The following is a 13,784-nucleotide window of genomic DNA, read 5'->3' as shown; positions in this document are numbered from 1 at the left end:
GGACAGTAAGGGTAGTTGCAGATGTTGAGCATGACCAACAGCTCCAAAAAGCATGGGGTAAAGGGGAAGGATGGTTAATGAATCCCAAGTAAGGGTCTGAGTATTCTAAGAGTGGTAAATGATAGCTCTTTACTTGGTTGCAAAACTCACTTACCATAATGTAATGTAATGTAATGTAATGCATGCTTACACCTGATGATTCCAGTCTTCTGATTTGAGCCTCTTAATAACACAGAAAATTAAGTGAATTCCACTCTTCACCAGAGATCAACAGAAGCACTGTGAGCATCTCAGCTCACTCATATCTTGCTGTTTTGTTTTGTTTTTGTTAGTCTTTTTAAAAAGCTACCTGGCCCTCTATGGTTAGCACACTATAACGTCAATATTTTATTCAATGAATATTTGATGTGACATATTTTAGAACTGACAGCTGCTTCGGTGAATGAATCATCTCTGTTATGATTAATCAGCTACTTACACATTGCATCTTTTGTTTCCTGAGAACCAAAACCACATCCTTCCACAACTCCACTGCGATGTCTCTGTAGAGGTATACATTTGTTCAGAGAAAAGCTCTTTGGCCAACTTTTCAAACTAAGAGAAACTCAGATGACCAAAACTGGAAGATTCCAAGAGACAATCCCACTGAAGAAATAAGGACTTGGGAACTGGTGACCATGAGAGATTGTTCAAGGTCACAGAGGAAATCGTCAGTGGAACTGGAATGAATACCTAGCTTTGTGACAGCTCATTGCATTTGCATTTAACACTCCGTGGGATCTCTCATAATCACAGATGACAATTCGAACAGGTGAAGTATGGGGCTAAATTTTCCCCATATTTCTCACCAAACAAAAAAGTTAAGAACATTACATATTAAGCCCTTGAATAATACACATGAAAGGACAAAGAGGATCTGAAGTGGAAAAGAATCACAAGGCAAGCAACAAACCCCCAACCCCCCCCCTTTTTTTTGACTGGAGAAGATAGGAGATAAACAAGGGTCATGTGGTTCTAACTCCCTGCTCTCCAAGAGCATCAGTGTGAGGCTTTGTGAGGTCCCGGGATGACATGGATGATGGCTGGCCCTGGGATCAAGCCAGAAACAACGTACAAGGCTTTCTTAGCAGAGCAGAGAGAAAGAATGAGAGGGAAAGAGAGAAAGACTGATGAATAGATTTTGCTTTCAACTATGCTGATCCTCATTTCCAGCAAGCCAAAATAAAATTCTTGACACTATGCAGAGAAGAATGCACAAAATTAATGATCATTGACCCACGTGGTGGTGATGAGATTCTCTCTTTCCTTTCCATCCAATTCAATGTCATCACTTAAGGCAGTAATGCTTTTCATTTCAGTCAGAAGACTTAGAAAAATTGTAGCCAGCTTTCCCGTATCAGTTTTAGCCTGGTAAGGGAGGCTACTTCTAACCAGTAGAAGCTGGTCTCCACTGGTCTCCATTATGGGGACTATGAAGAAACTTTCTAATTTCTTAGTACCAAAAGGCAAGGCTCTGAATGGGTCTGAAATCAAGCGTCAGGGCTGTCCTTGATCTTGTATCTATTACTCATATTCTTATCAACACTATTTCTCACTCTCCTTTTGCAGGGGTTAATTATTAAAATGGGATTTCATCTACAATCTATGCTTTATTTTCTTTCCATTTACAGCATTCTTTAATCAGCACACAAAAAATTCCAAACCTCTTTATTTTGGTCAATGAATCCACATTTATAGAATAAGGCATGGAAATTCTCATTTTTTTTAAAGCATCCCAAGCGACAAAAATGTCCAAGATTTAATATTCTAGTGACAGTTTCTCTCTCTTTTTTCCTTTCCTTCTTGGGCTGCTCTAGGAAATCTAAGCAACACGAACAACAGTCCCAGAAGGAAGACAAGAATTCTTCACACCAAACCACCTCTAATCATATTTAAGTAAGATTTTGGAAGACAAAATGTCTATAAACTTGTAATTTCTTATACAGCAAGTTGCTCTATAAAGACTTCTAGAATTAGAAAGTGATTGTGTCCTTTCTTCTTAAAGAGGTCTAGGGAAACAGATCTATGCAAATGTATATGCTTTAGTTGAAGTCTGTATCATTTTTAGACATAAAGAATTAAGACACAACCTAAATTCTAGCTACACTTGACATTTTATGTTAGGTTGCTACCACCATCTCTTTTTCTGAACAAAATGACTCAAAACTTTCCCTCAGTCTTGTAGGAATTGTTCCCGTTGACTTCTCCTCTTTCTTCTTCCTTTAACTGCTCCAAACTACTGTTAGTTCAGGTTACGTCTATCCTAATAATATAGTTCACACTCTGAAAACTGTTTATGTACCTCTTTAGCAGAATCTAATATATTGCTAGGGCGTGACTTGGACCAGTGAGCCCGAAAGTTAAAAAATGTACAGATTGATGTTTTGCTTCAAATATAGAAAGCTTCCTTTGGAATTCCTTTATTTAGTGGCTCTGCAGCATCCCATCTGCACATGGTTTCTGGGTCCTATTATATAAAGATGAGCTTCGCAATATGGTCTTGGGAGTCACTAACATTCCCTTCTAACTGTCTTCCTTTTCCTTCCGCACTGTTTTGTGCTTTTATTTGTCTCAGGCTGGTCAGTTTTCCTTAATGCTTGCAGTTTTTGTTTCAATAATCATGCTTCTGGAAGACTGAATTATTTGCCTATATTACCTTCTTCCCCCTTCCCCCTCTCTGATCTATGTTTTCCCCACTAAAAGTTGGCTGCCTATTTCCTCCTCTTGACTGTGAACTTGACCACTGACTTGCTTTATTTAGTTAATGGCTTTATGGGCAGTTCTGAGCTTCCGCCTCCTTTCTGCTCAGTCCTCTTGCTTGTCTGCTGTTGTCATAATGAGAAAAGAAAGCAGTCTGTTAGCTTGTTAGGGCAGAGAAAAAGATGAGCAGATGCATCAAACCTACAGCTTCCAGCCACTTAGCTGAGGGCAGCCGAAGCCAGCAGAGTCATGTAACCAAAGCCAGGGATTTTTATCCTACAGGGTGTGTCAGGAGTCCCACAGCTGTTCTACTGGTACTCTGAGAAAGCTCAGCTCTTCCTGACCACAGGGAGGGTATTAGGGGATTGAGTGTCCTTTATGGGAAGAGGGAGAACAGCTCCTTTCTTCCCTTGGGATGGAGACTAAAATAGCTAAATGCTGTGAGCGCCGAGCAAGCCTAATCCAAAAATCTAAAATCTGGAAAAATTTGACCCAAAGCTATATGAGCACTAACAGACACCCCAGGTGGAAAACTCTACACCTGCTTGCTGTAGGTTCAAGGCACACATATTACCTTTCATGCACAGTAAAAAATAATCACCTTCAGGCTATATGTATAAGAAACATAAGTTTTGTATTTAGACATGGGTTCCATCCCCAAGATATCTCAGTATGTATGGGCAAATATTCCCTGTCCCCTCAAAATATGGATTCTATGCCAGGCATTTTGGAGAGGGGTTACTAAGCCTGTAGTAGAGAAGATGCAGCACAAGAGAAGCAGAAACTGACTTCTAGGGTGAGAAAGAGGTCCTCCCTCAGAAGGACCTGAGGAGGAGCGGGTGCCCATGGTAGCGCTGCTCACAGAGAGCAGCCCAGGGAACACAACTCACTCCCAGCCCACACCCAGTGCCCGGGTGACCAACACCTGGTAGAACCGTGGCAGCAGCAGAAGAAACATCCCCTGAGTCTGAGCCTAACCATGACCCTTTTTCTTTCCTTCCTGAGTGGGTATCTAGCTCTTAAATAGGCCCAAGAGACTGCCTACATGCATGGCGTGTGCTCTTTACCCTCTTCACACAAAGATAAAAGGACTTTATTTTTCTGACTACGGTCATTCTTGTCTTCAGAATAAACCAGCCTCCTACCTCTCACATTTCATTCTAGTGATAAATTTAGCCCAAACTGGGTCTCCATTTAAGACTCTAACCTCTAGGTGTCATGGCTCAGCTTTTAAGGGAACAATGATCACCTCCTGGACCATAATAATAACATATCTGTACGCAAGCCGAGGTGAAATAGCCAATTTGGTTAGAAGACCATAAGACAAATAGAAAAGGTCATAATAATAACTGGATCCTGTTTTCCAAATCTTCTTTTGGCCTTCTGTTTATAAGAGCTTCCTCGTGCACGCACATACATTCATACATGTATGTATATGTTATAACTGGCTTGCCACAGTTTGGTCTTTACTTTTATATTCTGAGAGTATATGCATAAACACATGCATATACATGATGTATATATACATATATGACTACAATCCCCGCCCCCTACAAATATCTTATTTGTTTGCTATAGAGTAGCAAAGTTTACCCAAGCTATCCTAACATCTTTTCTCAGGATATCAGGACCTAATCCAAGTATGGGCACAGGGTGAAGGATGCTTTTGGGGTTTCAAGCAGCTGGTTGGTTCTTTAGTGACACAACCAGAGGCACCAAGGTACCTCGAGTTTTCATATATTTTGAGAATAAATGATGAGTAGCAGTTTAGCTAATGATCTTTGCTTTCTTTCCCTCTTTCTAGATACAGGGTGTTACTATGTCTCCCAGGCTGCCCTCAAATGCTTTATTCTCCTGTTGCCTCAGTTTCTATTACCCTGGACAAACCTTTTCATCTTCACCATCCACCTCCAAGGAGATGAAGCATGGGAGGCCGGACACCTGGCAGGATTTGGGGGAATGGGTTGAAAGGGGTAGTCTTGGTTCTAAGTTATCTACACTCAGTACTGCATACTCTCAGTCCCACCTCTTGGATAGTTGTAGTTCTCAAGTGCAAACCTATGTTTCTCGCTCCTGGATGAGCCTGGCCAGCCAGCAGCCCTAGGCAGGTTACTTGTCTTCCAGAACGAAATGGTCAGAAATGGTTGAGAACCAAAGAGGAAGCAAACCACTCTCTGGGCAGTGGAAGGAGACCATTGAAGGGTCATTTGTTCAGCACAGGCATGCAAACCTACTACTGGCTGCCCCTATGTACTCTTCATTTCAATCCTAAGACCCTTGGCTAGTTTCCTCATTTCAAACTGATCCCATGTAGCAAATCTGCAAACACCCATGGCTGAGGCAGGAACAGCTAACATCCTGATCCAGAGGTTAAAAGACTAAAGCTGATATATGAACTCAAAAAAGGGGCTCACACCACCTGAGGGGCCCGTGAATACATCCCTGTATTGTACTACAACCCAATGCAATAAGAGTACTCTTGAGTAATAATCTGAGTTACATGGAAACGTCAAGTCATGTATATGTTGGTTTAGAAGATAATATAATGCCCGGGGAAAAGGTGACGGCATGGAGAAAAGGGACCCCTAGTGGAGAAGAGTGGTTACTGCATGGCACACTACAGCAAAGATGTCCAAGGGCTGGAAATGACTTACCTCTGAATGTTATCCTCCAGTTGCTTGACTCTGAACTCATCCTCCTCAGACTGCCTTCTCCTGGCTTCTTCTTCCTCGGCAGTTCCTGCGGGCATTCCCTGCAGCAGCCATTTTTCCCGAAGCACTTTGGACTGTGGAAATGAGGGAAGACAGACAGACAAAATGACCCCTTTCAGTTTACATTAGAGCCTTTTGTTCTACTGCTCCTCTGCTTTGTCTGAATCTCTGTCTTCACTTAGTTTACTACTTCCCTCTGGCCCAGACTCTACGGCCTCTCCAGAGAGATTTATTTCTATATTTTTAAAATTCATTCACATGTTTATTTAGAACCTACAAACAAAATTCTGGCTCTAAAACAAATTCTAGCCCTGACATAATTATCTTTTGTGCAGCACATAGATAAGCGAAGTGAGGGAGTGATAAAGGAAGGTGTTGCTCTATCTAGGAAGGGTCCACAAGGCCTCACGGGCAAGGTGATATTTGAGCAGGGACTCATAGGAAGTAAGGAACAAGTCAAGTGGCTATCTGGGTAAATGTGGCCCTCAGAAAGAAGTTGTTGGTGTTTGCCTTTTCTTTTTCTTTTTCTGGATTAAAAAAATTTGTTATTATAGTCAGGTGCCCATGGCTCACGCATGTAATCCTAGCTACTCAGGAGGCTGAGAACTGAGGATCACAATTTAAAGCCAGCACTGGCAGGAAAGTCTGTGAGACTCTCCAATTAACCACCAGAAAACCACAAGTGGTGCTGTGGCTTAAGTAGTAGAGCGCTAGCTTGAGCTAAAGAGCTCAGGGGCAGCAGCCAGGCCCAGAGTTCAAGCCCTATGACTGACAAAAAAAATGTTATTATATAGGTGATGTACAGAGGGATTACGGTTACATAAGTCAGGTAATGGGTACATTTCTTTTTGGACAGTGTTACCCTTCCCCTCACTCTCTCCCAGTGGCTTCCTCCTGTCCCTACCCACAAGTTGTTTGGTTGTTTTGTGTGTTTTAAAATTTTTTTCCCACCTACAAGTTGCATAGTTCACTTTCAACATAGTGTCTAGTGATTACCACTGCTGCATTTGTTTACCCATTGTCCCTCCATTTCTGTGTCCCCCCATTACCCTCCCAAAAACAAGACAAAAAGAAAAGAAAGCAACAACAAAGGGAAAAAAAACCTGTTGTTTCCATTTCTTGGAATTCATTTTGATCAATATTATTTTATATGATCAGAGGCACATAGGCATTATGCCCTATGTTCCTCCTCTAAGGAAAGCTATGAAAACAGCTCATCTGCCCTACAACTGGGGAATGGACCTGGAAGTGTCACATATATACACAAGGGAATGTTATTCAGTCATAAAGAAGAATGAAATTGTGTAAATGGAAGGAAAATCAATGGACCTTTAAAGCATTATAGTAAGTAAAGTAAGCCAGACTCAGGACAAAGAACCCACATTGTCTCTCATATGTGGATGTTAGATCTAAAATAAAAATATACATATAAGTACATACAGGATCATATGTATGTCTGCATATATATACATATATATATATATATATATATATATATATATATATATATATGATAAATCAGGTGGGTATGGCAGGGTGGAAAAGCTGGACATGAATCAGGATGGCAGGTGAGTTTTGTTTTCTTTTTTAAAAAATATGATCCACATTTGTTATTTTTATAAAGTCCTACTTAGCAATCTTTTCACTTTGTAATTTTGCCCTTGGTATCAGACTTGGATAAGGAATCCTTACCCTCTCAGTATAAAAAACATCCATCTGTGATTCATTCTTGTGCTTTTATGGTTTTACCTTTTACCCCAAGTCTCATTCACCTGTAATCCCCACACTGTCTGTGTGGGGATGATAGTTAGAACCTGGCTAAATTCAAGTTTCTAAAAGAAAATGGGTTAAACTCAGGGGTGAAGCAATCATAATGTTTTATTTTCAGTCATTCATTCCTGTTCCCTCCTTCCTCTTCCCCAGTGCCCCTTCTCATTTCCTCTCTTCTCTTTCACCCTGGTAAGATTGTGGTTCGGTTTTGAGATTTGTTCCATGATTTGATTCACACAGAGAGAAGCCAACTGAAGACTTGTCAGCAAAGTGAAGTGTTGCTTTCCACTCAAGCCCTGCTTTCAGGGCTGTTGGGAAATGGGGTAAGAGGTAAAGTTCCCTTCCGTAGCATTGTGCCTAACTGTTGAATATTTGAAAAATTGAAAAGTGGCTTTTTACTAATAACACAGAAAAGTCTAAAAGTAGTGATAAACGTTCAAAATAGTAAGGGACACTGTAATGATATTTTTGTAGTAAGGTTCCTGAGACCTTCTGGCTACTCAGCAAATGACCTTGGCAAAGGACAAATTCAGCAAATGACAATGAATATTTCACAGGGTCACAAATCAGTCTGTGATCTTTTTGCCTTCAGTCCTCTCTAATGAAAAGACTGTGGTCCTTCCAATATAAGACCATTTTTGTTGCTTGGGCTTGGAGAAACTCTAGTCAGGGCTCCCTGTTCATAAATAAGTAATTCAAAGGCAGTATTGGTATTGAAGATGTGATATTGGCAGTTGGATTGTGACAGTGCTGACTGTGTCAGACAAACCTTGACAAATGTGGCAGTCCCCCAGGAACCCATGCAGCAATCCACACCAAGGGCAGACTCTGTACTGGGGCTTTGAACAGGCCAATAAAAGAGACAAATCTCTGGCCCTTCAAGTAAGGGGCAAAGGGAATATTAAGTTCAGCCTGGGCTGGGATTTATTCCTTTTAAATTCATATCATCATGAGTCCTACTGTAAAAACAATAAAAATAAATAATCATTCCCACAGACTAAGAAGCCAAGGCAATGTTTCAAAAGAAGAATGATGGCTCCTGCCTTATGAAATATTGCAATATATTGAAAAGCTATGGAGATTAAATGAGACTTGTGCTGTTTCAGGAATGAGCATCTTAATGGGATAAAAAGAATCCAGAACATTAGACTTGAGTATAAGGGTGAATATATTTGTGAGAAAGATGACATGGAACTCAAGGAGGGGAAGAATGAATTAATACATCATATGGAGACAGTGGTAAACAGAAAAAAACAAACTTATATTCCTACATCATGCTTTATAAAATTCTAGATGGGTCAAAGCTTTACAGGTAAACATAAGAGAGGAGAAATATTCAAGAATGACTTCAAAGTCAGAAATCACAACCTGAAATAATGCTGGATATAATTTCGTGAAAATTGTGTTTTTGTGTGTGGGAATGTAAAAGAGTCCACATACAAAAAAAGAAATAAAGGATAAGTAAAGGTTATCTGGATACCAATGTTAATATAAATTCATTTTTATAAGATGATGCTAAGCGAGATGAAATCCAAGAATAAAAAATATATACAAATTCATTTTTTTCCCACAGGATTATGAGACCTGTGAACTGGGCTACATACCCCAAACTATAGAAATAAACATTACTGGAGACAGTAGAGGAGTACAGAATCCAGGGGCTATCTCTGGATGGTAAGAATCAGTTGGTACTTTTATTTCTGGTCTCATATTTTAAGTGTAGTTTTTGTAATGACCATCTTTCCTTTTATAATAAGCAAAAACAATGTGGTTATCAAAGTTGTTTATTAGTCCCACTTGTATAATTTTTCATTATTTAATTACTAAATATAGCTAGGCATCTTCTAAAAGGAAATCTGAGTTTACTATAACTAGGAACTTGAATAGCTAAAGGCCTCCTAACTCACTGGGGTATAGCAATTTGTATTTCAACATTTCATACTTGAACTTTTCATTGCATTGAAGAATTGGCTCGCAGTTCCAATACAATGACATTTCATCAGTGGAGTTACTGTGTATTACTACATACAGCCATGAGCAAGAATATTAAGCATGCATATGCCAGAACCATTGGCTTGCATTCTGTTTATTTGCTAGGACAACAGACTAGTGAATCTGTCTAAATAATTGATATCTCATTGCATGAAATAAACCTCTCCAGGTTACTGAGTATGTAAGATATATAAAATATAGATATGCAATTTGGGAATTGCACAGAGAATATGAGAATTATGTCTTAATAAATATGAAACTTAACTCTAATATCTTCCCATTTATTTTTACACTGAGAACATTGGTTTTCTTCAAGAGCATCCAGGATCTTGTAAATTAGTGAAATAAATACCAATTACGGACACATTTTCTAACATTTCCTACTTCGGATGCCTTCCATCATCCCAGTGACCTGTCTCCATGTGTGCTAAATTATCTGGAGTTCATGCAAGTCTACTGAGAGAAAGAGGGACAGGGATGGTGGCATCTTCCCAGACAAATTAATCAAAAGCTTATGCTTTGTTTCAAGAGAATGGTGCCCTGGGAAGAGCCAGCGTCTGCCTGAACAGTTAGCCATAGGGTTCATCCTGGGCTCCCTCACCTGCACTCTCCTTGGCTCTCATCTCCGGAAATTTGTTTCCTGGGAGAAGATCAGGTAGCTTGTGGTTATCATTAAGAGTTTCTATTAAAGTACCTGACCCACGTTGGGTATCATAAAAAATTTAAAAACAGTGACTGTTACTGAGGATGGCAAAGCAGCTATGCTACAAGGGGGAAGCTGACAGCTGTCCTCTGAAGCTCACAGTGGAGAAAGCACACAATCTTGATGAATGTACTCACACCTAGGTGGGAGGCCACTAAGCTGGAAACTGAATGATCCCAAGGAGGAAGACTCACATGAGGCCAGCGTAGTCAACAAGTGGTGCCTGACTGATCATAGCCCTCAATTACATACTCTCTTCCTTATATGGAAATAAGGGGGATGATGGACTCAGAACAAAAAGAGGCAGAATCATGAGCAAAGTTTCTCCTGAGTCTAAGGGAGGCTCAATGATTCTCCTGCCCCCCCCCCCCCCACTGATTCTACCTCCCAGAACTTGGCAAGGGGTATATGTGTCTTTCTCCAGGTGGTACCAGATAACACACTGCTACCTTTGCAGCCTTTCAGCATTCCTGTTCATGTTAAAGACCAACACTTCAGCCTCATTCTTTCCACACAAGCCTTTCTCTGAGAGAGGAAAATACAATGCTTTGGTCTCCACTTACTAAATTATAATTCCTTCCAGTCTTCCTCACACAATTATAGCAAAATGACCTTGGTGAAAGTGTTGGGTATATCTTTACATAGCCAAGTGTGGAGAGCACAACTTCTTTCCCTTGTTGCTAAATCCATACAGAACTTCATTGTTTCTGCATGCAAAACGAAGTCATTTTTACTTTTGTTTCTGCTAATGAGATGGATGGATGGATAGAAGGATTGATAGATGACAAGAGAGTTGATAGTCTGGTCACTGTTGAATCCCACCTGTAAACCTAGCTATCTAAGAGTCTAAAACCTAGGGCTGGGAAGTTGGCTCAGTGGTAGAGTGCTTGCCTCACATGCATGAGGCCCTGGGTTTGATTTCTCAGCACCACATAAGCAGAAAAAGCCGGGAGTGGTGCTGTGGTTCAAGTGGTAGGGCGCTAGCCTTGAGCTGAAGAGCTGAGGGACAGCGCCCAGTCCCAGAGTTCAGGCCACATGACCGACAAAAAACAAACAACAAACAAACAAAAACCTGAGGACAGTGATTCAAAGCCAGCCCAGGCAAGGAAGTCCAAGAGATTCTTATCTCCAATTAACTATATAAAAAAAAATGGAAGCAGATCTGTGGGACTGGGAAGTAGATGAGTGCCAGCCTTGAGCAAAAAAGCTAAATGACAGAGTTCAGGTCCTAGTTAAGCCCTGATTTAATCACACACACACACACACATACACACACACACACACACACACCAGGATAGATGGCATATGAACAGAACAGAATGCAAACAGCAGCAGCAAATGTGTCTCTACTATCTTATTTGGAATCCAGAATGATGAAAAGTAGGACAAGATGGACTTAGTCTTCTGACATATGTTCAACTGTCTGACTTGGGATCCAAGGAACATAAAAGCTAAGAGCTACAGAGAGGTTAAGGAGGGACTCTCTTTCTTGTTCATTTCTCTTATTAAAAACATCATCCTTCCACCACGAATTCACTGAGGTTTTAATGTGTTGCTGTCTAAAGCCTGTCCCGATTGAGCTTGAGTGATTCACTCGATTCTGTTAGTGTTTTTAAGGCCCACTCTGAAAGCAGAGGTTACTAATTTTAGTTGCAATCCTCCTTCAGGAATGTTGTCAGGAAAAGAGTAACGACATATGGACAATAATGCAGCCTCCTACAAAGAAGAGTTTGAAAAATCTGTAAAGGGATATATGTAAATACAAAGAAATAAAGAATCGTCTCAGTATCACACTATTTTTTCCCCCTTTTAAAAACATTTCCCAGGTTAAAGTGCAGGGTAAACTGATAGGCATGCTGAGCAGATATAGGTCATGGTGTTCTTTATCATCATGAGCTAATTTGCTCAGGATTCACATTTGTTTGAGGATTTGCTCAGCATAACCTGATTTTCTAGATAAGAATAGGAAATGAGACCATACAGGTCTCACCTAGTTTAAAAGAATCCAAATCATTCATACCTGAGAATCACTATCCTGAGAATCAGCACTACCTTCCCAACCTGCCCTGAGAGCCAATCAATTGCAGACATGCAGGGTCACAGTAACTTGATGTGGACAGCACATTTCCTTTTTTTTAAAAGAAGCCCAGGGGCAGTCAAAGGTGAGCAGCGATTCCCAGGTGGCCATGGAACATGGTCACATTACTCTCTCAACATGCAGAAAGCAACACTCAGCCACTACTAGAGTCCTCTTGACAATGACAGAGCTTTCTCTTGGGCTCTAATCAATTACAATGCTTAAGTGCATTCTGTTTAAAGGGGGAAAAACTCAGAGATCTATGTTTTTCTTATGGCACAATGGAGACTCCAGCAAATCAAATCATTTAAAAGCCATCTTTGACCAAACTGCTTGTTCTAACAGAACACTAAAATAGCTGAAGTAGGAAAAAAAAAAAAGATGATTGGTAATACGTAGTGTTATTCTTTTATCAGATCATGCTGCTTTTCTCTCCCTTTTCTCCACACATCAACAATGATACTAATAGTTTTCACTGTTAAAAAGTACATTATGTGAAGTGCATCTTTTAGTACCCAGAGAAAACAGCCCGGGCCACTGGGCGTAGTCTCAGTCGGTTTCTATATATAATTACCACATTTCACCGCACACCCCAGCCCATACCCATCCACATGCACACTGTCATCTCATGCTTGCAGAAATCAGAACGCTGTCAGGATGCCTGGAATCTGAGAAATCCACCAGAAAAGCTCAGCGCTGGTTTCCTGATTGAATGAACTAGCGGGTTCAATCGGGCGCAGCGTCTTCGCAGCAGGGCAGGCTCTGCCCGGCTCTCCAGGGTGTGATCTGCATGGTTAATCATGGTAGTGGGTTCATGGCATCATGGGAGCAGCGTCTTACCTTGGAATGCTGGAGCAGCAGTACCTGCTCGTCAAGCTGTTGTCGCTTGCCTTCTATTTCTGTCTGTCTCTTTCTTTTTTCCTTGAAAAGAAAAGAGAGAAAGGCTGTCAGAGTGGGTGGGTGTTGGCTCTGGGAATGTGAAGGCAGGGAGCAGGAGAAGCAGCTCACATCTGTGCAGACACTTCCAGAGAAGGCTGGCCATACACGCAGCATCACCTGCCCCACTGTTGCTGGGCGTGGAGCAAGCAGCGGGATTCTAACATGTCTGCAGTGGGCTTGACGAGTGGGAGAAAGTCTCCTCACTCAGCCGGGCTGCAACATTTAATCCAGAAGAAAAGGCGGCAGGCGCGCGCGCACACACACACACACACACACACACACACACACACACACACACACACACACCACACACACACACACACACACACACACACACACACACACACACACAGCCTTGTGCTATGCAGTATTAATTTGGAGACAAAGAATAAAAATGTCTCAATCCAAAAGACAGAGATGGTTGCAAATTGAAAATGGGATAGAATAAAACTGTGTGTGTGTGTTAGGAATTCTACATTTTATCAAAATCACACATATCTATATATAGATAATATGATGTAATTTCAAATTCAGTAGGGCAAATCATCTAGTTCTAGATACTAAACAATAGAAATAAGAGGAGTGGTCTTTGCTTAAGAAAAAAAAAGCTATGTGGGAAGTTGAGATCTGAGGATGGCAGTTCAAAGCCAGCTGGGGCAGGAAAGTCTGAGAGACTCTTATCTCCAGTTTACCACCAGGAAACCAGAAGTGGCACTGTGGCTCAAAGTGGCAGAGTGCTGGCCTTGAGCAAAAGGAGCTCAGAGACAGCACCCAGGTCCTGAATTCAAGCCCCATGACTGATTAAAAAAAAAGAGCCCTGGGGCCAGATATCAGTGGCTTGTACCTGTAATCC

General features: G+C 41.1%; 1 protein-coding gene across 5 annotated transcripts in view; it reads right to left on the bottom strand.

Annotated features, from left to right (window-relative positions):
• The window catches only part of Palm2akap2 (PALM2 and AKAP2 fusion), a 428,099-nt gene that overhangs the window by 228,092 nt on the left and 186,223 nt on the right, over positions 1-13,784 (bottom strand). For all 5 annotated transcript variants that reach the window (XM_070011387.1, XM_070011397.1, XM_070011404.1 and 2 more), the window contains exons 3-4: positions 12,833-12,913; positions 5,394-5,524 (exon numbers count right to left, since the gene is read on the bottom strand). In XM_070011387.1, coding sequence (XP_069867488.1) covers positions 5,394-5,524; positions 12,833-12,913 — 212 coding nt within the window. The remainder of the gene's footprint in view (positions 1-5,393; positions 5,525-12,832; positions 12,914-13,784) is intronic.

Source organism: Dipodomys merriami, unplaced genomic scaffold (genome assembly GCF_024711535.1).
Source record: "Dipodomys merriami isolate MVZ:Mamm:240054 unplaced genomic scaffold, mDipMer1.0.p SCAF_11, whole genome shotgun sequence".
NCBI classification, from domain to species: Eukaryota; Metazoa; Chordata; class Mammalia; order Rodentia; family Heteromyidae; genus Dipodomys; species Dipodomys merriami.
This window is presented reverse-complemented; position numbering and strand designations above follow the sequence as displayed.